We start from the raw sequence: 27635 nt of genomic DNA, 5'->3' as shown, positions 1-27635 counted from the left end.
TGTGGAAGAAGTAATAGGGGAGCTCAGTAACACACCAAAAATAGTCCTCTTCTTAACATTTTGTAGTCAACTGAATTCTAGCTCATGGCTTTGTTTGCAATCTTAGAAGTGCTTAACAATGTCATTCTTCTTAACCAACAATAATAAGAAGGAATAATAATATTTTTCAAAACATGATATCTATCAAACAATATATTACTATCTTCTTGAAGAGAGGCAATGTCATCAAAAAACTCATCAACATAGGTTTATAAATGGAAAACCATCATTAGTCATATGGTAATTACTCTCTTTCAACATACAAATTTCCTCCTTCAAGGAAACATTTTCTGAATAAGGAGAGCTTTAACTTCGTATTTCAATTCATTAACGAGGTTGGCCTTATTCTCAAACTAATTGATAAGGTTCTGGAATAAGGTTTCCATGGTTGTCGCTAGGACATCAATCTTCCAAGTTTTATTTTCTATAATAGTCCTAAATAAAATAGCCTTAGTCTTCAACTAATTCTTCAGTTCTTCATTCTTTGTCTACAACAAAGAAAAAAATGTTAAAAGGTAATGACCTAATTTTGAAGTCGATCAACTACCTCTTTCTCATGAAATTTTTACAATCTTTTACCTACTTGATAAATTGTTCACAACACCAATTTTAATGTGCTAGTCAAAACATTAAGGGAAAGTAAATGACTCTCCTATCATCAATAATAGACACGACTCTTCTATTACATGCATCACTAGATTTGTGTATAGTATTCTTACAATGATATAAAGCAGTAACAACCATGTTACACCCAATGATCAAGTTCAAACGCGCTAGCTAGCAATATCGCATACCACCACTAACAATGTATAACAAACAGGAAGCATATGTGTCTGCAAATAAATCCTTGAGAGGATGGATTGCATTGACAATTGGTCTAGGTAATAATTATTTGTCGTTTTTGTGACAATGTCTATCAAAAAAATATTAAAAAAATATCATTGATTAGGCTCCCATACAATTAAATAGGAGAGGAACTTTCCATTCATATGCCATGAACTCTTGGACTTAATTTGATCTTCGATAAATCTCATATTATCATATTCAATACATATATAATATGTTCTCCGTTTATTAACAATGGAATCAACCAAATCTTAATAAAAGATGATTATATAAAGAAATATGAGGCTTAATTAGATTTTAGATAAATCATATATTATTGTATTGAGTATATAAAGGGTATCTTTCATATATAACAACAAATAAACTAAATATAAGTATAATCACACAAACTACATGACCTTACCTTTGATAGCAATAATTTGTTTAAAAATGCCAACACTAATATATTAATATGATTTATCAAATAATATTATATGATACTAAGTTTTAATATAAAAAATATTTATCTCATAACTATTTATCAGTTAATAATAAATCATATAATTCTAATATAATATATATAAAAATATAAATAAATTCCTCACGAAAACATATAAGTTAACTAGTTAGGTGATGAAGTGCTCAAATTATGCTAAAAAGCAAAGTGTCAAAATTTTATTAAACTTAGCTTTAGATCAAAGAGATCATTATTTTGATTTCAATGTTGTGAATGACACTCAAATCTGAGCTCGTGTGTAGAAATTAGAGCAAGTAAAAGTTCATATTTGACTTGCTTACATGGCAGGATTGGATGACGTGGCAAGATCTTTCAGCAAATGAGGAGGCATCGAATGGTAGGTTGCCATTGGCCCCTGCATATCTCAAATCACATGTCATGGGTGGGTCCAGTTAAAGAATTGGCCCTAAGCAAGGCCAGGGTTGCGATGCGATATATCACAATCACACTTCACAGTAGGGAAGCCATTGCAAAAATCAGCCCCCATAGGTATCGGGTTGTGATGTGATATTGAAATCACAGATCAGAAAAGGGCCAATGTTACGGAGAATCGGCCCCTCATAAGTACCAGGTTGCAATGTGATATCAAAATCACATATCACAAATAGGGCAAAGTCTGATATATATATATATATATATATATATATATATATATATATATATATATATATATATATATATATATATATATGACCATCGGTACCCTATAATTGCGATTAGCGAAAGGATCCAGATTTCATACGTTATAGGCTACAATTTAATAACCCGTCGGGTCCCCCGTTATTGCAATCACACATTTCTACATTGTTCACAGACCATAAGCCTGCATAAATCTGTCGATTGCAATTTGCAGTGGACAGTCAGTGCCGATGGATTATGGCCTATTGCTGGGCAAAATTCTCGCTCGGTTAGCAGATTTTTGGAGAAAAAATGTGGGTTCCTATCAGATGTGGAGCAATTTGTGGAACAAATAGTGGGAGAACTAGGACAAGTCATAACTTCTTGATTTTTCCACCAAATTGGTTGAAAAAAGAGGATAGATAGCCCATTTTTAGTATTATGAACTCACGGAGATAGATGTCAGAGGAATTTGAGCATTGAAAACAAACTTTTGTTCGTAATTTTGAGCATAATAGAGAGGTCCAAGCATTGGAAGCTAGACCAAGGAGTTGTAGCCCAAGAGAGGTGAACTGCTCATCAAATCTTTATGTTCTGTGTTGTATTTTGATGTTCTCTATTATTATTTTGTTGTTATTCAGCATATGTTTTATGTTAAATTCTTTATATCATTTACGTAAGAAACTCTCATTGGAATCAATTCATTAAGAAAAATGGTTAATTCGTAAGCACTTGATAAGTAAATGATAAACATCTTGGGTTTTATTCTGGATGGGGAATTAGCACAACATTACTAATCTGCTCCATTTCAGATCAAGTTGGTATAAGACCACTGGTTTTTATTTACTAGATTTGCTTGTGCAAAGGAGTATTGTTTGCTAGTTTTGTGTCATGCTAACAAGGTTATAAATCAAAACAGGTGATGGAAAGCTAGTTGGAAGCCCTGAAGTTGGGTCTAGGGGAAGAAAAGTACAGTTGCCACAATCTCCAACACCAGCTTAGCCTCAAGTTGTAGTCGAGACTTGAGAGATCATGTCTCAGGAAGGAGAACCTACAAACACGACAAAAGATGAGAAGACCTTCAAAAAGGCTTTCTTTGATATGAAAAAGATGGTGAATGTCCTCTCAGAGGAATAACATGTTGCAAGGAGAATGTTCGAAACCTCCCAAAAGAGAAGGCTCTTCAGGAGGAGGTAATGGAAAAGGAGGTAATCTGAATCGAAACAAACCTCCAACCTCTCTACAATCTTATTCATCTTCTTCTTCACAAGAATATTCACACTCTTCCACTAATACAACCCATACTGATACTCATCATCATTCCTCAAAAGTAGCTGGAAAATAAACTCTACTTAAACTAGATGTTAAATTCGAGTTGCCCATGTATAATGGTGAAGTGGGTGGAGAGAAGCGTGAAAATTGGATTCGTGAGTTGGAGGTGCATTGTAGAATTCAGAATCTTCAAGAGAATGATATCAAAATTTAGTTGGCTTCATTGAGAATGGAGGGTACAACACTCATTTGGTGGGAAGCAAGGACTCAAGATGAGATCAAAAAACATGGTAAGATCTCTATTACTTGGTCTGATTTCATTGCTGCTATAAAAAGACAATTCTACCCTTTAGCTCATATGCAAAAAGCTATCATGAATTAGCAAAATTTCAGACAGTTAAAAGGTCAAAATGTGCAAGAGTATACTCAAGAGTTTAAAAGATGAGCTCTTATGCTAGGAGTAGACTTGTAGTTACAAGATACTTTGTTGAAATATAGAGGAGGTTTTCATATCTATCTTCAACACACCATTCTTATGTTTAATCCTAGGAATCTTCATGAGGTCTGTGTTCAAGCTACACACCTCAAAGAAAGAGGGAAAAATGTACAAGCAGAAGGTAAGAAGAAGCCATTCCAAAGTTGTGAAAAAGGAAAGAAATCTAAAGGAAAGTAAAAGAAAAATGCTTCTATTAAGAAAGAAGGGGAGAAACCCGTGTGTAAGAATTGTTCCAAAGAGGGCCATGATAAAGCACATTGTTGGAAACTTCATCCTGAATTAAGACCGAAGAAATTTTACAATAAAGGGAAACATAAGAAAAACATTGTTGTACAACAAGACTTGGGTTCTGACTCTAGTGATGAAACAAAGATCGCAGCCACAATCACTAAAGGAAAAGTCATGGCAAAAACAAGAAAAGAGGATGTCATGGCAAGCATTAGCAAAACAAATAACTCCTACAATGCTTCAAATCAAGAAAAAAGAATTGAGTTGTTCCATATCAGAGTTATTTCCAAACACAAAATGATTGATATGTTTTTTGAGAGTGGATCCTAGGGAAATTTAATTTCTACAGACTTGGTCGAAGTTAAATCTAGAAACTATGCCTCATTATAAACTGTATTCATTGGGTTAGATAACCAAGGATGAAAATCTTCAAGCCACAAGGAAATGCGATTTTAGGTTTGCTATTAACCAATTTCGTTGATGAAGTCGAATTAGACATAGTGCCGCTAGATATTTCTGGAATGGTGTTGGAATGGACATATCTATATGACTGAAAAGCCAGTTTCCATATATTTTAGAACAAATATCATTTGTTCAAAAATGTAGTGGAGTATATTATAAGATCCCATCATAGAAATCTTAATCTGTCTTTAGCAAGCGCAGGGCAAATGAAGTGGCTGATCAATTCCAACTAGAATCTTGTGCTCCTTATGATCAAGTAGGAGATTGACACAGAGCGTGAATCCTTTGTAGGCTATGACATGAAGCTAATAGACGAATTGGTTGATGTGGTTAATAAATATTGATATGTGTTTCAAGAACCAAAGGGATTGCCACTAAAAGGGGGAATTCAACATGAAATTTAGCTATAGCAAGACTGTCCACTCCCAAATATCGGTATGCATCAAATGTCAATTTTATAAAATTTAGAAATTAAGAAACAAGTACATGAATTGTTAGATAAAGGTGTAATTCATCCCTCAACTTTACCATGTGGTTCACCAATTATTTTGGTACTCAAGAAAGATGGAACCTGTCGCATGTGTGTAGATTATCGAGCTTTGAATAAAAATACCATAAAGAATCAATAATCACTGCACATAATAGATGATTTGCTAGATCATTTGAAGAATGAAATATATTTCACTAGATTACACTTGAGAAGTGGATATCATCAAGTTAGAGTAGCTGAGGAGGATATTTGGAAGACTATTTTTAAAACCAAACAGGGATTGTTTGAGTGGTTGGTTATGCCTTTTGGTCTTTGCAATGCTCTAGCTACATTCATTAGAGTTATGAACGACATTTTAAGATCCTTTATTGACCAGTTTGTAATTTTCTATTTAGATGATATTTTGATATTCAACAATTCACGAGAAGAGCATGTCAAGCATTTGAGAAAAGTATTAGATGTCTTGAAAAAGGAATAGTTATTTCTGATGATTTCTAAATGTGAATTCTGGAAAACTTTCTTAGTGTATCTGGACCACATAGTTGTAGGAGGTGAGTTGAAGATTGACCCCTCTAAAGTTTCCTTCATTGTGAATTGGCCAATACCCAAATCAATCACTAAAGTAAGGAGTTTTCTAGGAGCAACATAGTACTGGAGGAAATTCATTGCCACTTTCTCTTCCATAGCAGCTCCACTACATGTTTTGACTAGCATGAAGGTTGTCTTTCAGTCGGGAGGGAAATAACAAGAAACATTCGATGTTTTATCCAAAATATCAGTTCAACCCCAATTTTAGCATTACTGGATTTGAAAACCATTTGAAATACAAACAGATGCAAGTGGCTATGGCATGGGTACAGTTCTCTTACATCATGTTAAGCCCATTTCATTTCATTTTGAGATTTTTAATGTCATTGTTATTAACTATCCTACATATGATAAGGAGCTTTATGCATTGGTGCAAAGTGTGAAAAAATTAAATAATTACTTAATGGGAAAATAAACCATTATTCACAACAATCATCAACCATTGAAATATATGCAATCTCAAAAAAAATTACAGCAATCAAGGCACTTCCGTTGAATGGGATTCTTACAACAATTCCACTTGGTAATCAGCTACAAGAAAGGTATTTATAACAAAGTTGTTGGTATGCTTTCTAAACTGGTTGTTGATGTATCCATTTTACTCAAGAATGATTCTGTTTTTTCTAAAAGTTATGTTGAACAATATGAACAATGTAAACTTTGAAACTGGAACTGATACAATTACCTGTTTCATAGAGGTAGCAAAAAAGTGACCTGATTTTGAAAAGTGGCAATGCAAAATAGACATATTTTTTTAGCATACTTTTTGGCACTTTAAATTTTTTATGTGCGTTGCTTTTTAGAATGTTAGTGATTTGCCTCTTGATTTTAAAAAGTGTTGATTCTGAATGAGGCGTTTTTTTTAAAAGACCTATTTTTTTTAGTTCAAATTTTCTAATGTATTAAATGTGAATAATTATTTTCTAAATTTAACAATTTTTTAAGTTCTCTTCTTCTTCATATTTTCTTGTAGTGAGGTTTTTATTGTTTTGCATATTTAAAGAAGAAGGTCGATATTTTTAAAGTTCCGATATTCTACATATTTATATATCGTTAATTAATTTTTCAATGCACATCAAATAATTGTCTCTAAAAACCAATAATTTTTAACGATTGACATAAAAATAACCATTTTCAACATAAATATAACTAAGAAATTATACATTTTGATAATTTTTTTTTTCTAGAAATGACATGTCAAAATCACAATTTTTATAGGGGAAATTTAACAAAAAGTACTTAAATAATAGTTCTTTTATGAATTTCATGTCAAAAAAATAATAATAGTCACTGCTTTTTTCAAAAAATAATGGTTCACGTAAAAGTTAATGTGAAAATCACATAATACAAATATTGAACACATAACAACATTAATTGAATACTTATTCTTCTCATAAAATGTCAAAGTAAAAACATTACAAGCATAACTAATTAATAGTTATAGAAAATGAACTTGATTTCCAAGCATAACTTAAATTTAATCAACATTATCACGTAATCCAAACTCTTCATCCTCTAGAGTTTCATCATTGTCTTCTTCCATAATATTTTTTTCTTTATTTTGCTCATTTTCCTATTCTAATGGATTTTTGATATCTATGAATCTCCGAATGTACGCCTTTCCAGTCATTCTATGTAATGTTGGTTGAGGTTCATTTGCCTTTTTTGCCACATGTGATTCACTAAAATCCCCTTTCGTCAACACAATTTCTTGCATTGCATCTGGAAGAAATTGAAGAGCATTAATTATTTTCTGAATAAAATTGCAATGTACTAGATCCTTTTCAATGGAAATGCAATTTCTTCGTTTTTGTAGGCAACATGCTAGTGTTGTACCTAATTATCAAGCACAAAATAAATAATGAAGTAAATTAGTATAATGACATATAAATTAAGAAAGAAGATATTGAAATTCAATTTCATATAATAAAATTTACGTGAGCCGGAAAATAAATCTAGAACCCAATCTCCTTCATTTGAACATATGTCTATAAGATAGTTAATCAATAACTATGGCTTTTGATAAATGTTAACTATCTCTCCTTTTGCTTCTCTGTCTTCACATGTTAGTTTTTTCACAACAACATCATAAGCCAATACTTAGCTATGACTCTTTCCATCTACCCAATTAAAAAACATAGACATATTGCTATCATATTTTGGCCAACTATCAATATGGATGAACTCACAATCATTTATAAATGGTTGATATTCATGGATAAGAATATATGAATTTTTCCTATAACATGAAATAGTGAAAGTTCAATTAACTTGTACATAAGTGAAATTTTTAACATTAATCAAACATACATTTTTAATGTCTTACCATGTAAGCTGCATCCTTGAGTTTGTTTTCCCTTTGAAGCTTGACAATAACCTTGCCAATTGTGTGTCTGAATGAAATGTCACAAATCTTTATAATGGTGATGATGTGACTTCTACGGATCTTGAAACCACTTTACTAAGAGCTTGACAAGTATAAGGGTCACTATCATAGTCAAGGTTTGCTATATTGAAAACATGGGGAATATCTGGAATAACTAGGGAATAATCCCTTTTATGTATGAGTTTAACAATGTATTCATAGTCGCCTTGTATTACTTGATATTGAATAGTGTGAAGTCCATTCCAAATGAAACGAGTAAGAGTTGGATCAAGTTCAACATTCTTAAGATGTTGCTTTTTTAGTCTTTCTATATTAATTTTTCAATAAACGTTATGAAACTATCTGGCGCTCCATTTGCATCCTTCCTCATCTTTAATAAAATGAACAAATATATGTATAAGTTATAAAATAAAAATAGTATACAGATGAATAAAAATTTATGTATAAATCAACATACCTTTTTAAATGAAAGATGCAAAAATTTAGTGTTGATGTAGAACATGAATTTGGATAGTTGTGTGCAACATCATCCCAACTATCTTCACTATTTTCATATAAATTCTCTGATTGAATACATAAAGTAAAAAAAGTTAATATAATGATATGTATAACAAATAACACAAAGAACAATATGTTATATTTAAAAGAAAACTATAATCTAGAAATAAGTAAAAATAATTCAACAAACATACTTTTGAAATTCCTCAGACATTTCCTCCAATCATAATTCCCCTGACCTCACACGACATAATATTGCTTTGACAAGTTTTTCATCCTTCACTCCTTGCAATGCTCTCCAAGGTGTGATAGTCATATCTTCTGGAAGCCGCTTCATTTCAGAACTTCATTTACTACTGCTACATATCAATGGTGTGGACCTTTTAACCTTCTGGATTTTAATGCCAATGTTCTCCCACATGCTAAAAATCTCATTAATCAATTCCCATATGTATCCAGTTCTAAATGCGAACTCGAAAATGTTATCAATACCTTTGAACATATCAATATTTACTCTACTGCCTTTTGAATTGATTTTCTTCTCAATTTGATAGCCTATTTCCATACAACATTCCTTTCGGAAATATATAGTAACATTTATCTTATCCCCACCACATTTTTTTTCAAATTCACTATGAATAAATCTAACCCTTTGGATGAAAGTCATAAACATCCTATGCTCATTATCGGAATTATGATCCCATGCCACTAACTTTGCTTGTATATCTGATAAACCAACATAAATGATGCATTTCATTATTTCAAAATGTGGGTTATTGGGATATTCCTCCATCAATTATCTTTGAGCTTCTTAGAATGGTTCCCCCCAAGCACATAATAATTGTATTTAAAACCATTTGACTTATCAAATGCTTCTTTCTTGGGAACTTGAACTGGATCAACAAGAAGCACATAATTAACCACATAAGAATATGGATTGTACCTCATCAATGTCTTCAAGTTGTGAACATGCAGGTGGTGTAGCATCATGAATTACTAATTTTTTCTTGTTTGCCATATCTTCTTCTATCCCTGAGTAGAAACCACCGACAACATTCATAACATCTTGCTCTACGAAATGAATTCCTCCCAACATAATTGAAAGACTTTCAAAAAAAATCTGTCAAACAAAATATCATATGTCAATAAAAACTAAGTTATAAAAATATCATGAAACAGTTACAATAACACAAAACACAAAAATAAATAACAAGACTTTCGATATCTTGTGTAATGTCATTTCCGATTTGTTTACACAAATTTGTAGATACCTCTCTCGTGTCATACAATGAATATACTAACTGATATTTAATCCTGTCATGTGACATGGGCGGTTTTGTGAGTATATAAACAACACCTCATAAATTCCACCATCATTAGGGATATCAACATATAGATATGTCTGCACATCTTCACCTTCTCCTTCTTTCACATACCATATATTTTCTGGAAGTCTCACTTCTTTTGATTTCTTCAAGCATCAAATTGTCTTCATATCATTTAAGGCACTTAAAAGATTTGCAGCTATCAGCTCAAGTTTGTTTCGTTCAATAGTGATTTTTTAGGACCCACCTTCAATTTTAGCAGTCATTGGAACAAAAAGATTCACAAAAATCTTCTTTGATACCATTCTCCTACAAAAAAATACACATATAAATCAGTAAATTACAAAAAAATAATAGCTTAAAATAACAAAAAAAACAATAAATAATAATTAAATTTTTAAAACATAACAATTTAATTTTTTTTTTTTTAAATATAGCCCTTGTCACCCCAACTCAGAAAATCGGCTCGCCACCCAGGCCGGTGCCTAACCCCCCACCCCACCCCGACGGCCCAATAGCCTGCCACCCGACCTGTTTGTTAGGCCACTGGGTGGCGTGGGAGGGCCGGCACTAGATTCCTCGCCCCACCATGACAACCCAACTGTCGGCCTGGGTGGCGGGCCGTTGGGCTGCCAAGGTGGGGTGGGGTGGGCGGTTGGGCAACCAGTGCCCTGCCCCTCCCCCACAGGCCCGTTGGGCCATCAGGGACCATGACCGGGTCCACCACGCCCACTTTGGACATAGTGCATAAATCTGAACCATTTAAATTTTTAATTTCTACAAAAAAAGGATCAAAACTTGCACATGAAAAAAATAAAAACTAACCTTCCAAATGCGATAATCTTCCATTGAATATGTTTTTGATAGCAATGTAGTTGCTCCACAAATTCGCTCCAAGTCTTTTAACAAACCTCAAGAAACCTTGATGTGATGTGAGGAATAGTGATAAAGAAATTTATGTTATAGTGGAAATTACATAATTATTTTACTGAACGATTAATGTGGGACTAATTTGTTTTTATAAAAACTTTAACATGTAAATTTTGTTATGGAGATATAGGGAACTATGATAAAACGAACATTACAAAATTTTTTTACTACACGGTGAATATAGGATTAATTTGTTTTTATAAAGACTTTAACATATATTTCTTGTTATGGTGATATAGTAAACTGTGATATAACGAACATTACGGAATTGTTTTACAACACGGTGAATGTGGGATTATTTTTTATAGAAGATATAATAAAAATTAAAAATTAAAAAACATTCATTTGTCCAGTAAATATTATATAGTTTAAGTAAAAAAATTATTTAGGTAAAAGATTTAGTTTGCAATTTTAATTTAAATATTTAATTTAAAAGAAATTTTTTTATAAGAAAATTTTAGTTAAATTTTTTTAATAAAATGTAGAAGAAAATTATGGAGGGAAATACATGGAGGGAAAAAATTTGGCGAAATTTTTTGGAGGGAAACTTTGGAGGGAAATTTTCATTCTTTAAGTTATATATTATCATTAGGATAGTTCATTTGTATCATTCAACCTCTTTTGTTTTAAAGGCGTGGATTCTTCTAATAGTGAAGTTTCGCTTTGTGAAGTATCAACATCTTCGTTGCGTAACAACTCTATTCATATTGATGAATATAACGAAAATTCTTCCACTATGAATAAAGAGTCAAATATTCCACTTAGTCCTAATCCCAAGGACTATGAGAGTAGCATTGATGAAAGACAGGATGAATAATTTCACGTAAATAAAGAGTCACAGTTTCCACTTAGTCCTAATCCTATGGACTATGAGAGTAGCAGTGATGAAGATTATGAGGAAGATTTTCAAATAAATAAAGAGTTGTGGTTTCCATTTATTCTTAATCCTATGGAATATGAGAACAGTAGTCATGAAGAGCATGATGAAGAATTTCAAATCAATAGAGTGGCATGGTGTCCACTTAGTCCTAATCCTATGGAGTGTGAGAGCAACAGTGATGAAGAGCATGATGAAGAATTTCAAAAGAATGGCATGTCACAGTGTCTACTTAGTCCTAATCCTTTGGAGTATGAGAGCAGTAGTGATGAAGAGAATGATGAAGAATTTCAAAATAATGGAGTGTTACGGTGTCCACTTACTCCTAATCATATGAAATATTAGAGCAGCAATGATGAAGAGCATGTTGAAAATAGCATTCCAAGATATACTCCAACTTCGTTGGAAATAGCAAGAAATAGAAATGCTAAAAATAGTATTGCTATAAATAGCATTTCGGGATATATTCCAATTTTGATTTGTCCTTGAATCAAAAGTGAGAATTAAAGGAGACGCAGAGAGAGATGGCCAACGCTGAGAGCTTCTTCTGCTCTGGAAATGAAACCATTGACATTGTGGTCGTTGGAGGCGGCGTTGCAGGGCTGGCCACAGCCACTGCCCTCCACAGGATCGGCCTTAAGAGCGTGGTGCTGGAGCGCTCTGACTCTTTTCGAGCTACCGGTACGGGCTTGGTTATGTGGCCCAACGCCTGGAAAGCACTTGACGCTCTTGGCATAGCAGACACCCTTCGTCCAAATTACCCTTTGCTTGATGGGCCAAATGTATCTAAGGCGGAACTGAAGGAGAAGCTCGCGAAGCTGTACGAGGTCAGAGATCCGCACACAATATTTGTCTTTGGGTTCAGAACCCAACTCGGAGGTGGAAAATCGTCAGGGTTTGGCTTGATTTATGACAGCCTGGAGCACGCCAAGAAATATGAACCCAAGTACAGGCTTATCAGGGCCCTGGATGGTGGACGTCTCCAACACCAGTCTGCTATTCTACAGGCTTACGCTCATGCCAACAGTGTCCCTCTACTCCCGCCTCCTGCATGCAAAGATGGGGGACTGCACGTTGCAGATCTGCTCCATCACACAATTGCATGGCCCAAACTCTGCAGATCCGGGCCGGATCTATCCGATCCGAGCAAGATTCAAGAATACCCAGAACCCAGGCAGCAGATCGGTGGAAATATGCATCGATTGAGCAGAGGGTACGCAGACCGCGACATGCAAATGGAAGAACGACCCAATAAGAGGTCAGATCTGGAAGATTGCGTACAGCCAGATCACATGGCAATCAGCAGCGACACTGGTCCAGGCAGATCAGGAACTCAGCCAAAACGCAGACATCAGGTAACAACAACTCGATTTCAGATTTTTATTAAAACCCCTGAGAGGAAATCCTTTTTAGTATGGGTACATGCAGAAAGCACTATTTTGCAGCTAAAACAACAAATTTTGGCATTAAGATGTCCTGGTCAGATCCAACATTTAGTCAGTGGCAGGTGGTCTCTCTAGGACAACAGAACCCTGGGAAGCTATGAGATTAGTACAGGAGAAACCATTGTTTTGAACCTCAGGCTGAGAGGAGGGGCCATACCTCAGGGACAGCCAAGCAGCTCAGGAGGAGATAAGGGGAAAAAGACAGCACCTCAGCATCAACCCAAGGGAGGCTTCTCCTACAAAAACATTCTTCAAGGCAACAGCGACTCAGGGCCCTCACCAGATCAAGGCGGATATACACCCAGGCCATACATAGTAGATCAGCTAGGGAAAACTCCAGCCCTTAACTTTGATTCCACAGGGCTTGATGATTATGTTAAGTCCTATGAAACGCAGGCTCTAATATGTCGTTTCAACAGTTTTTGGCCAAAACCAATGGACCTATTTCATTGGATTTTCACCACTTGGACCATGGAATGTGATATACATTTATGCTCCAAAGGGTTTTTCATAGTTAGATTTGCATCCAGGGAAGTCAGAGATACAATCATCAGTGCTGGGCCTTGGTTCTGGGGAACGTCGGGGCTGTTCATGACTCCATGGTTTCCAGATTTCGATCCAAACAAAATGACTGTATCCAAAGTGCCGGTCTGGGTTCGTCTATATAACCTTCCCCTTCACTTTTGGAGTGAACGAGTCTTGGAAGGAATTGGGAACAGCATAGGGAAATACATCAAAACAGATCTGGAAAGGATTGATGAAAGGGTCTACACTTTTGCACGCATTTGTGTGGAAGTAGATCTAAGTAAAGGGCTGCCAGACAACATAAGGCTGATCTACAAACAACAAAATTGGTTGCAAGCACTAGATTATGAAAATATTGCTTTCAGATGCAGGCTCTGCAGACAAACAGGACACTTGCAAAGCACATGTCCAGAAGCAGAGAAAGTAAACACTAAAAGAAAGCAGAAAGGGAAGCAAAGGAAAGGATGGAAATTCCCCCCTCCTAACTCAGAGGATGAAGAATCAGAAGCAGAAGAGGAAGATACCCCCACAGAGAATGCTGAGGTATCCCAAGAAATGGGGACATAGAAGGAAACCATATCAGACAACACGGCTTCACAGCTTCACCCAAATCAGGCAGAGAAGACAAACGAGGATCAGAGCATGGGAGGGATCAAACGGCATCACCATCCAGATACTTCAGATTCAGACACGGAAATAGGCTCGCAGAAAGCAGAAACACAGTTAGTCATAGCTTCGATCGAGCCCACTCAAGGAGAGTGGCGCAAGGTCGAAAAGAAAAAGGGTAGAAAAACTTGAAGCATGAGTTTTACTCACATCTGAAATAAGTTTTTCTTGCCTCCTCCTTTCTTCTCTCTCTCCCTTTCTTTTTCTTCTTTTTGCACGTTAGTTGTGTAACGTTGCGAGGGGTACGAAAGCACCTAAGCCCAATGGGCAGCTTATGGAAATGCTTCAATGCATCTGCAAATGTAACTTTTCATTTTTTAAATAAAAGGTTACAGCTTTTTTCTCCGGAAAAAAAAGTGAGAATTAAAATTCGAATTTAGTCTCACTAGCTGTTTGAAAAACAATTAATTAATTCATCTTGAGTTAATTAGTTGGAGAAATTCAAACATGAAGTCCTTGTGAAGACATGCAACAATTATCCCTTTGATTGAGGAAGTTATCCCTTAATTAAGGAGATAAGCATGAGTTGTATTTTTGTTGTAATTAGTTAGCTCAGTTAGTTGAGTTAAGTCTAGTTAAATTAGTTCCAAGTAGTTTGTGGAACTGATTGTGAGTTCAGTCAGTAAATGCATGCATGCATGCAACTAGTGTTCTCTAGATAATTGAATATTCTCCCATAAATAACCAATGCATGTCACTTCAGAGAAAGACCCAGTTGAGATTAAAGGAAGGGACAATGTACTATCAGTTGGAGGAATTTTCTTACAAAGGAAACTCATCCATGTAGAAGGAATTATCTCCTTCAGGATTACACAGTTATTTCAGAGGTCAGAGCAATGTGTGAGGCATTATTACACACAGGTGGTAGCTTGAGGACCCAGAAGAAACTACGCAAGGAAATAGGAGGCTTAGAGGACTAAATGAAGGCATATGTGTTGTCTATTCTATCTATGAGCAACAGTGAGGGATTATATTGAGTGCTAGATAGCTTGTGAGCTAAAGCTTTGTGTAATCCTGAGATATTTCCACTTGTATGATAATACAGATAGTGGGGCTTTTAGTTGAGGCTTTACCCAAAGTATTATTTTGTGTTTCATGTGTATGATTTATTCTTGCTCAAATTGATTAAGCTTCTGCAAAGTTTGATAGTAGAAGTAGATAAAGTATTTTTCTTTAGTACATTGCATTATCAGGTGATCTACAGTCAAAATTTCTACATGGTATCAGAGCTAGCTGATCTACGTAGAAATTTCTATAGAGCATGATGAATAATTTCAAATGAATAGAGTGTCACAATGCCCACTTAGTCCTAATCCGATGGACTATTAGAGCAGCAATGGTGAGGAACATGATGAAGAATTTCAAATAAATAGAGTATCATGGTGTCCACTCAGTCCTAATCCTATGGACTATGAGAGCAACAATGATGAATATTTTCAAATAAATAAAGAGTCACAGTTTCCACTTAGTCATAATCCTAAGGATTATGAGAGTAGTAGTGAGGAAGGATAGGATGAAACACTTAGTCCTAATCCAAAGGAATATGAGAGCAGCAGTGACGAAAGGCAGAATGAAGAATTTTCAGTAATTAAAGAGTCACATTTTCGACGTAGTCCTGATCCTATGGAAGACGAGAGCAACACTGGAAATGGGCATGATGAAGAATATCCAATAAACATCGAGTGAAATTTTCCATTTAGTCCTAATACTAAGGACTATGAGAGTAGCATTGAAAAAGGGCAAGATGAAGAATATCCTCCAAGTCAGTATTTCAAAAGCACAAATGATCATAGTGAGGATAACATTCCTCAGAATGATGATGAAAATGCTTATAAAAATGATGATCCAATGATGGAGATGTTGCTAGGAAATATTGTATCCAGTGGTAGCAGCAGACCTTTTCGTATCAATCTAAGATGTTCTAGTTACACAAGGGGTAGTGTAGAATATCAGATGAGAAGAAGTTCTATGAACGCTCTCATTTCAAGTGAATGTTGTGAAAAATATTGCTTGAAACATATGGATTTCAAGTTTGCATTAGAGAAAAGGAAGATATATTTGTCAATGAATAAAAGCATGCAAAGTACATATTTAGTGGGGTTCATGCAATCTACATTGTCAGGGTATGATTATCATATTGGGTCTTTATTTATCTGTAGAAAGGATTTCAAAATGTTTCATTCAATGGGTAATTTTCGTTTGTCAACAATCCAAGATAATTTTGGAAAAGGATCCCACATTTTATTCAAAAGTATGTCATAAATGATAGTTTGGGCCATTATCAAATACTACAATTTCATGGATGAAATATTTCTTTTCAAATCATGAAGAGTGTATGCCAAATAGAGAGACAATACATATTCCAGATAATTTCTCAAGATGAGAAAATTACAACTTATACAAAGAATATGCAGAAGGTGCTGAGGGACATGGTCAATTTATTACATATCAATATTTTGTGAAGGTATGGAAGAGAGAATTCAACAATGTTTGTATTCCTAAGAAGATGAGGATGGGGATTTGCAGTACGTGTGCTTCTATTAAATAAAAAAAGGATAAATGTGAAGGGTCGGAAAGAGGTAAGCATTCATAACTTTAACTTTTAAAATTTTATAGTCATCAACTATGAAAACATATTTCTTAATGAATTTCTTTTATGTTGTGTAGATTCCAGTGTCAAAGAACTTCAAGAGAATCGCAAACAACAAACAAGTGAAAGGAAAAAGTTGCACAAGCATCGAAAGAAGTGTTACGATAATCTGAATAAATTTTTGGGTTTGATAATTGATGGTATGGACCAGAAGAAAAAACTTTTACCACATTTTTTTCACACACCCAAAAATTTACAAGAGAAAATTTTTATTCATTATCACTTGGTTGGTTGTATGGTCTTCAATGAAAAAATGTTGCCAAGGGTGTACTTCACAGCTCCAAATATTCATAATGATGCAACCCTGACAATAACGATAATTTATGATGTGCTTTCTCATAGGTATGGTGATATTCCTAAAGTTTTGTATCTGCAATTGGAGAACACTTGTCGCGAAAACAAAAGTCAAACTATTTTTGGATATCGAAACATGCTTGTTGAATTGTGAAATTTTCAGAAGGTAAAGGTTGGTTTCCTTCTTGTTGGGCACACTCATGACCATGTTGATCAAATGCTCAGTTGTTTTTCAGTCACATTGAGGAGGAAGGAAGTTCGGAGCTTGTCATCATTAATTGAATGTATTAAGAAATCATACATGACATAGCTTACTTTTGATGTGTTGGAAGAAACTGTTGACAGGCGATGATTTATTTTGGGATCGCATGTTGAGGAGAAATACATTGAACAACTTAATGACATAAGCTTCCAACATCAATTATGTATCAAAAAAATTGATGGGAAAACACTAATATAGGGCAAGAAGTACTCAACTACTCCAGAATGGGCATTGTCATCAGGTTTAGAATTTTTGAAGTCCATTCCATATCATCCAACATTTGCATAATAGAGATATGAATTATTCTGATTGCCTAGAAGAAATTAAAAAATGTATTAGATATACGTATGAGTACTTTGATATTGTTGTTTCAGTTTGGTGGTAGTATTTTATCAATAATCAAAGTGATATCATTTCAAGAACAAGAAATGAAGATATACCTTTGAAAAATTCATTTTTTTGGGCACAAAATGTGTCAAATGAACATGATGAAAGAAACATTGTTGAACAACAACAATCCCAAGCTATTATTAATTCTTCACAAATATAGGAAAGAGAGATGTATATTAGTTCCAGAAGATCTTGTGCACAATGTGAAGCCATGGAAGACCTTTATAGGGGTTCAGGATAGGATATTAAGGAGGGTTGCGTGATCGCAATGCTAGCAGATGGAGATCCCAATGGCTATCTATTCTAGGTTTCTAAGGTTATAACAGTCATTATTGAAAATGAATATGTTATAGGTGTTCAAGTACATTGGTATGCCAAAAATACACACCCATTCAATGGTGTGTATAAGCCATAGATGGTAGTTGATAAAAAAATTGGTGGAAAAAGAAAAAGAAAGGGTACAAATATAATTCATCTCATCATAGAACTCTTAAAATTGGAGGATGTTGACATACTTATTCATGACTTCAATTTAACAAAGAGAGAAACTCTTCACTTCAAGACGATAGAGATTTTGAAAAGGTTGTTACCAGAAGGAATAGTGTTGAGATGGGAGTCTGCCGAAACCAGTCATACATCCAGAAGGATTTTGAAACCTGAAACGGTAGGCATGCATGTGGACTCAGATGGGGCACTAGTTGATGAAAGAGAAGAAAATGGAACATCTTCATCTACATCTAGCCATTCATCTTAAGATGTGAATTCTGATTGTGTGGAAGAAAATACAAGTGATTTTGAATAATTTTCTAAGATATTTCATATAACTGCTATTTTCATCGTATCTTGAAATAAAAATTTTGATTTCCATATGGTGTTAAATCAGAAGTTATGAGTCTTTTTTATGTTTGTTGTATTATATGTTTTAATTATGATGATTTTTATTGTTTAGAATATCTACAATGCAACAATAACTTAGAGATATAATATATGTTTCATTCAATCCACAAATAATGACAATTTCATTAATTTAGTCATGTAATTTGTTCACAATGTCATGGTTTCTTAATTTTATGGTTGAAAATTTTCCAAAGCTTTTTGTATCTTTAATGTTATGGTTGAAAACAATTAGAATTTTAGCAATCTTTAGTGTCATTTTATTATATGTTTAACAACATGGATGAAAACTAATAGAAATATAAGGTGTTTTAGATCTCATTATTTTATCTTTATCATCATTACTACAACATGTTGAAATTATACTTAGGAAAGAAAAATGTTATTCTACCAAAAACATTAGTGTGTTTTTTCTCCTCAATCTTTGCACATAAAAATTCGGTTTTATTGGATTTTCTAAAAATGTTGAAAATTGACCGTAAAAAAGACCATAGTTCCAGTATCAACTCTTTTCGATTTCAGGGTGTTTTTTGCACAATTTTTACTCAAAAAATTGGTTTTCACTGCCATTTTTAAAACATATTCAAAATTGACCCTAAAAAAGAACCACCATTCCAGTATACGCACTTTTTGTTTTTAGCATTGTTTTTCATGTTACTTTGGGTTTTTTTGCCCACAATTCTCGTTTTGAGTTTATAGTTCCTGTTTTAAAGTTTACATTGTTTATGCACATGATGCTAAATTCCAAGACTTATATCCAGACTTGAGTCAAGGCCACCAAGTTGAGGAATTAGACTACCATGTACATGATAATTTTTTGTATCATTTCGGAAAACATTGTGTTACACTAGGAGAGGGAGTAAATGTCACAAGGGAAGCACACACTTCTCTTATTGTTGGACATTTTGGTGTAAGTAAAATAATGAAAAATCTTCCGAGGTATTTTTACTGGCCTTTTATGCTTGAAAGTATGTCACGTTTTATCAGAGGTTGTTCATTGTGTGCAGTCAATAAGTCTAGTAATAGGAAACTATAATTGTACACACCACTTTCCTTGCCTTCACATCCATGTGAGTGTTTCTATGGTTTTTGTAGGAGGTCTTCCTTTCTCAGGAAAATGTCATTATTATTTGTACGTAGTTGTGGATAGTTTCAACAAGATATTCATATTAATTCCTCCTAAAAAAACAAATTATAGCTAAACAAACAACTCAACTTTTCTTTCAAAATGTATGGGTTCATTTTGGATTACCTATTTCTATTGTAAGTGATCACGATTCACAATTTGTTGGGAATTTTTGGTCAAATTTATGGAACTTGATGGACAACAAGTTGAAGAAAAGTACAGTCTTCCATCCACAAACAAATTTTCAAACTGAAGTGGTTAACAAGACATTTATCCATTTGCTATGTTGATATTGTAAAAAACATCCTAATTCGTGGGATGAATAGTTGCATTATATTCAACATGCTTACAACTGAGCATAACACTCTTCTACTCTAACTTCTCCCTTTGAGGCATGTCTTGGTTATTTACCTAAATCACCTTTAGATTTCATCTTTGAGAAGGATGTCGCTATAGATGGACATAGCGACATAGACATAGCAAATAAATTCATTGAGCAAATTCTGTTGAGTCACGAAACAGTTCAAGAATAGCTATAAAAGAGTCAAGGAAAGTATACGGTAATGCATGATAAGCATCATGTGGATTATCAGTTTCAATTTGGTGATGAAGTTTGTATTTACATTAGTAAGGAAAGGCTTCAAGGTGAAGGTAAAAAGCTGAAACCAATCCCTTATGGTCCATTTAAAATTCTCGAAAAGATTCGTAATAATACTTTCAAGCTTGATTTTCCTTCATTTATGAAAAGTTATTCCATTGTTAATGTTGAAAATTTGAGATTGTATGAGCCTCATTTGATTGAAGATCAACGAGAAAGTGTACATATTCCATCAATTAAATGTTTTTCTCCATGATTTCTTGATGAGCTTCAGTAAGACACCATACTTGATAGACGAACAAGGTCATCAAAGAGGGGAAACATTGATTATCTTCGAGTGGCTCTCAAAGGTAAAAATCCATCAAAGGCCAAACGGATTGAAGAAGGGAGGGTGAGGGAACAATACCATTATTTGTTCAGTAACTGAATATAAAGTTTTGGGTTCCAAAAGCTTCCAGTGGGGAGGAGTGATCAGGTGCTCAAAATTATGCTCAAAAATCAAAATGCCAGAATTTTACTAAACTTAGCTTCAGATCGAAGATCTCATCATTCTGATTTCAATGGTGTGAACGACACTCAAATCTGAGCTTGTATGTAGAACTTAGAGCAAGTCAAATTTCAGATTTGACATGCTTACATGGGAGGCTTGGATGATGTAGCAAGGTCTTTCATCAAATGAGGAGGAGTTATGTGGCATGTTGTGATTAGCCCTCACATATCGCAAATCACATGTTGCAGGCGGGTCGTGTTAAAAAAATCTGCCCTAAGCAAGGCCAGGTTTGTGACGCGATAAATCATAATCGCACTTCGCAACAGGGAAGGCATTGCAGAAATTAGCCCCGACAGATATCGAGTTGCGATGCGATATCGCAATTGCAGATTAGTGAAGGGTCAGTGTTATGGAGAAACAACTCGCGGTAGGTATCAGGTTGTGATGCGATATCGCAAGAAAGGCATAGTCCCGCATATATATAAGATCGTATATACTCAATCATTGCGATTAGCGAAAAGATCCAGATACGATAAGTTATAGGCTACAATTTAATGTCTCCTCAGGGACGCCGATATCACAATCACACATTTCCACCTTATTCACAGACCATAAGCCTGCATAACTCTGTCGATTGTGATTTGCGATGGACAGTAGGTGTTGATGGATTATGGCCCACCACTTAACGAAATTCTCGCTCGGTTAGCATATTTTTGGAGCAAAAATGTGGGTTCCTGTCGGATGTGGAGAAATTTGTGGAACGAATAGTGGGAGAACTAAGAGAAGTCATAACTTCTTCAGTTTTCCACCAAATATGTTGCAAAAAGAGGCTAGATAGCCATTTTTGAGTATTCTGAACTCATGGAGATAGTTTTCAGAGACATTTGAGCATTGAAATCACACCTTTGTTTGTAATTTTGAGTATAATAGAGAGTCCCAAGCATGGGAAGCTGGATCAAGAAGACGTAGCCCGGGAGGGGTGAACTCCTCATCAAATTTCTATGTTGTGTGTTGTATTTTGATGTTCTTTGCTATTATTTTGTTGTTGTTCACCATATATTTTATGTTAAATTATTTGTAACATTTACATAAGAAACTCTGTCATGGAAATAGGTTCATTAAGAAAAAATGGTGAATCCTTAAGCACTTTATAAGCAAATGATAAGTATCTTGAGTTTTACTCTGAATGGGGAATTGACACAACAATACTAATCTTCTCCATTTGAGATCATTAGGTTTAGTAATTGGGGTGGGGAATAAGTTAAGCATTAAAAGAGAATCTTAAGTTTAATTTTACATTGATTTAAAATATATATATTTTTTTAATTAAATAGTAAATGTAGGGTTTTCATTTAATATTTCTATAATTAAAACTAAAATAACATTTTTACTATTTTTTCCTAATTTTAAAGAAATTTACAATATCTACAATTTAATTTAAAATATAGATTTGTTATTAATAAAATAAAACATTAACTGGTATTATTAAATTTTGAGTTGTTTTTTGTGCTATTTTTTGGAAGCTTTTCTTGTGGGGTTTTCTGGTGTAATTTCTCTAAAATCCTGGAGGAACTTATTGAAATCACAAGTTTGATGAGTAACCCCTACACAATCAATGTGCCCTACTAATTTTTCAAGGTGATGAAGCCATATATACAATAAAAAATAAAATAACACAAATTAAGATTTCACCTCAAATTTTACACTAGAAAATTGAAAAAGTCCCACTAATCCAATTAATTTTCATAATAATGATAAAAAAACATTTATTATATAGTTAAATATGAAGTTGTCTTTAGTGCAACATTTTGGAGTTTCCCATGTGGAATCCAGAATTTCTTATTTAAACTAGTTTTTTGACTAAAAATATGGATTCAACACCCTCCTAAGGCACTTCTATTTTGCAGAAGTTATTTGTGATTTCAATGAATTCTTGCTAAATTTTAAAGAAATTAAATCGAAAAAAACCCAAAAAAAAACTTCCAAAATATCACACTAATAACAACTCAATTAAATATATGATAAATATAAATTAAAAAAAATATACAATTTCTCATCCATCATTCGTTCTGCATACACGCATCCCAATAACAATTCTTTTGAAAGGCAACGGATCAACATTCATATGATAAAGATTATCTACTATTACTCCACAATTGAATTAAGATCAACCCATTTCTTCATATTTATATATTTACGAGAGATGTTTTACGAGCTACATAATATATAGAACAGGTAATTAAAGTAAATTTAATACACACTGATTAATTGATTGTTTGATGCTGATATAAATTTATTAAATAAAGAAATATTATATTATTAAAATTATGCTTTTTTCCATTTATATATATATATATATATATATATATTTAATTTTACAAATATATAATAAATTAAAATTAAAAAATAAATATAAATTATTATATACATGGAATAAATTCTAAGACTTACACCATATTACCATGACTGAAAAATCAATCATTATGAAAGGACACCATGATAATTTCGAAACGGGGAGGGTTGTCGCCGTGAATGTAGAAGGCACTGTCATAAATGTTCCATTCGAACATGTCAATCAGACACTCGAAACGGAAAGGGGTGTCGCCGTGAATGTAGAAGGCAAGATGTCATAAATGTTCCATTCGAACCGGTCAATCATACACTTTGAGAAGAGGGCAAGATGATCCATTGCAACCGGTCAATCATACACTTTCAGAGAAAAATAGGGCGCACATAAATTGTTGAAAATAAGTATTCTGTTAATTGTTATTAAATGAGCCGCGTTGTATTTGTATTATATATTTATAGTTGGATTTTGGCAGGTTAGTTATCCCCACACCGCAAATAAGTAGTTTGTCAATAAATATTATAGAGTAATACAAATAAATATTAATTGACCAGAGGACCAGAAACTATATATAGCTATAGTTCGATTTTGACAAGCCAATTATCCAAATTATTGATATACAACTCCGCTTATTTAATACACAACGCCCCTGATTTAATGCCCATTGACAAAACACACAATTGTGTTGCGCACACAAAGTGTCTAGGATTATCTGTTGGACTGTTTTAACTGAAAATGTGTACTTGGGGGACATGGCTTTACACGGCGGGACATGAACAACAGCGATCCGGACAAAGAGTGTGTAGCCCTGGGTTTTCGGAAGATCCAATGAACGAAGCAACCGGAGCTTTAAGATTAGAATATAAATCTACCCCTGGCGCTCTGACGAATACTGAAACTAGAGATACCTACCTCTTATCTGGTGTGGAAGGCAGCCAAAATGGGAAAGAAGAAGGTCGTGGTGAAACTCATTCAAAACCCTACCAGTCGCCACTCAAGTTTCTACAAACGCAAGGGCGGTTTGCTTAAAAAAGCGTTTGAGCTTTCTGTTCTCTGTGATGCTGAAGTTGCTCTTATCATCTTCTCCGAAACCGGCAAGATCTACGAGTTTGCAAGCCACGACGAGTAAGTTGCTTTCATCGCTTCATTTCAATTGCATTCTTTCTTCAATGCATTTGCTTATCAGTAATATGCTGGGTTGAAATTAATGTTCCCAATTTATCAATACAATTCGGTCAATAAGGTTATTAAAAATGGCATCTAAAGAGGTCTGCATAGCAAATTTCATGATGGAATAGGTATTGCCCGCTGGGTCCAAATGGAGCAAAAATGTTTAAAAATTATGTGTAATTTGTGAGCACTTTACCGTTCGTAAAGGGCCTAATTTCAATCTGATGTACTGACAGAGTTAGGGTTTTTTTTCAGCTGCATGATAAAGGGAAAAAATCGAACTTTTACAATAAGCAGATATATACCGGAAAAATAGTCCAGTGTGTGACGGGTAGTTGATAGGGTTTAAGAATAACATCCCACTCAGATTCTGGCATCCCAGTTGCAGATGCTTGAAAGTTCGTTGATTATTCGTTTTTTTTTGGGTACAAATCGTTGGGCTCTTGTGAGTCTCCAGTTTTGGAAACCGCCAAATGTTTGCTTCTCTGTCTTATTATTTTCCCCAGAGCCTATGCATCTTCCTCTGTTTTACGGTGATACAGGGATAACCCTCGTTTTCTTCTCAGATCTGCTCTCTTAGAGACGAAAATCCTACTTGATATTGTTACAATAGAGCAGTTACTGCGTTTTGCCAATAACTATTGGTATTACATATCGAAATGTCCAGTTTCCCGTCTCTCAAATTGCTATACCTGAAGGCTGCAGCTGATAATATATCGGCGATTTAAAAGTTAGAATTTGTAAAAATGAGCGGAATAAAAAAATATACATGGCGTTGTGTAGCTTAGGGTTTTCGGCGATTTCAAAGTTAGAATTTGTAAAAATGAATGGAATAAAAGAATATACATGGCGTTGTGTAGCTGGTGTTGTGTAGTTTAGGGTTTTAGACGATTTCAAAGTTAGAATTTGTAAAAATGAGTAGAATAAAAGAATATACATGTCGTTGTGTAGTTTAGGGTTTAATGGGCCTTTTCCCTTTGTGATATTGGTAGGGTTTTAGTTGGTTTATTTCGTGCAGGATACGGAAGAAAATACTCTAATCGAGTCTATTAAAGATTAGAGGTATTAAAAATTTGTGTTTTACTTGTTTTATTTCGTGCAGGATGAAGAATGTAATTCTCTAATGGAATCTGTAAAAGATTAAAGGTATTAATAACTTGAACATGCACCGAGAAGTACTTTTACGAAAACTGTTAGTACACAATTTTTTGATGGCAATGGACCGGGGAAGACATTGGAGCGATGGTGATCATATGTGATAATCATTTCTAAACAACTAGAACGCTGAGTAATCCTATTTATCTGCAGTGAATAGAGTGAAGTAGATGAGTTAAATATGAATGTAAAAACTCATTTTTCACAGGTTAGAGAGTAAGAGGTAAGAGAGAAAAAAGGGCGCAAGTCTTTCGGAGAAAATGGTGGAGCAAATTTTGGTGATTGTGTTGCTCCACGCCAACGTAAATAAGTATAAAGCTTAGTTTTTACTTTGTGAATGAGCAGCATCCTCATTTGAATGTATTTTCATGTTTTAGAATTCAATACTAAGTTTTTATTGTGTTGCTCCAACCTTCTCTTGTTTATCTTTGAGTTTGTCTAATAGCTCTGCGAAATGAAATAGCTTCGCCGTGGGTGAAGGTAGCTGCGTGAAAGTAGCTGTAGCTTCGCCAAAATCATAATTCTCTGCTCCTCTGTGAAAATTAAATTTCCTAAAAATTTCTAACATGGTATAGGAGCGAGTAAAATATTGTTAGTGTAAAAACAAGTGTTTTTACTAGCAGTAAGAATTATTTTGAGGGCATATTGTTTTTAGCATATTTACTAGCATGTAGAAAGTTTCGTTACGCTCAGAAATAGCAACATCAAGCACAAGCTTGACTAATCCTCAAACACCTAAGTTTAATGGAAAAAATATATGATTATTGGGCTATTACAATGAAAGCCCTGTTTTCTTCTCAAGACATTTGCGATTTGGTGGAGAATGGTTTTCAAGAACCAGTAGAATGGTTTTCAAGAACCAGTAGATGCAGTAGCATACAATGCCTTATCTCAACAAGAAAAAGATGTGTTAAGGGAGAACAGGAAGAAGGATTCAAAAGCCCTATTTTATGTCTTTCAAGCAGTTCATGAAAGTATTTTCCCAAGGGTTGTAGCAGCAACGAAGTCCAAGCAAGCATGGAACACCCTCCAGATAGCCTACCAAGGCATGGCAAAAGTCAAGACTACAAAGCTGCAAATGTTGATGAGAGATTTTGAAACACTTTGTATGAAAGAGTCTGAGAATATAAACTCGTTTTTTACACATATAAGTGGGTTGGTTACTCAAATCAAGTCTCATGGTGAGACACTTGAGGAAATAAAAATAGTTGAGAAAGTTTTGAGAAGTTTGCCACCAAGGTTTGAGGCCATTGTTGCGGCCATAGAAGAGACAAAGGACCTCTCACAGTTCTCAATGGATGAGCTTAATGCATTACTAATTTCTCATGAACATAGACTGAATAGAGTAGCATGCTCCTCATTGGAGCATGCCTTCAAGGCACAAGTATCATTTGGTCAAGGTCAAGGTAGAGGAAGAGGAAGAAGTCCACAAAGAGGTGGAAGAAGCAACCCTTCAAGCTCAAATGGAAGAAGCAATAATCAAAATCCAGGTCAAGGCCCAAGACAAAATCAAGCAGAAAGTCAGAAGTATGATAAAACTCAAGTTCAATGTCATTACTGTTAGAAGTATGGTCATTATGAAAATGAATGTAGAAAGAAGCAATACGACATTAGTAACAAACCAAACGTAAATTTCACAAGAGAAAATCATAACCATGATAGCATGGTTTTAGCTTCTAATGTAGCACAAGAAAAACATAGTGATATATGGTATCTAGATTCAGGGTGTAGCAACCACATGATAGGAAACATAGAAATGTTTTCTGATCTAGAGCAAAGTCTCTGTCATGGGAAAAGGAAGAGTTAATATCTTAACAAAGAAGCGGGAGAAGAAATGCATCTGAGATGTTTACTTTGTCCCCAGTGTGAAACATAATCTCACGAGCATTGGAAAGCTCATGCAGAAAGGCTATAATGTCTTCTTCAAAAATGATGTGTGCACAATTTTGGATAGGCCTCCAAGAAGACATCTGATTGCAAGGTTCAGATGACAAACAATAGAATGTTTCCCGTAAAAATAATATCTAATTTGCAGAAAGAAGGTGCACAAGCACAACTATCTATGAACTCAC

At 34.4% G+C, this 27635-nt stretch overlaps 1 protein-coding gene across 3 annotated transcripts in view; it reads left to right on the top strand.

The window, feature by feature from the left end:
* The first annotated feature begins 23997 nt into the window (after positions 1–23997).
* LOC149182524 (agamous-like MADS-box protein AGL11) overlaps positions 23998–27635 on the top strand; it is an 86516-nt gene continuing 82878 nt past the window's right edge. For all 3 annotated transcript variants that reach the window (XM_089418589.1, XM_089418590.1, XM_089418588.1), the window contains exon 1: positions 23998–24363. In XM_089418589.1, the coding sequence (XP_089274715.1) occupies positions 24179–24363 (185 nt within the window). In that variant the 5' untranslated portion in view covers positions 23998–24178. The remainder of the gene's footprint in view (positions 24364–27635) is intronic.

The sequence above is a fragment of the Pinus tabuliformis genome, chromosome 3_2 (genome assembly GCF_031772625.1).
Source record: "Pinus tabuliformis cultivar Carrire ecotype Pingquan chromosome 3_2, CPIR1, whole genome shotgun sequence".
NCBI classification, from domain to species: Eukaryota; Viridiplantae; Streptophyta; class Pinopsida; order Pinales; family Pinaceae; genus Pinus; species Pinus tabuliformis.
Note: the sequence above shows the minus strand (reverse complement) of the source record. Positions and strands in the feature narration are given on the sequence as shown.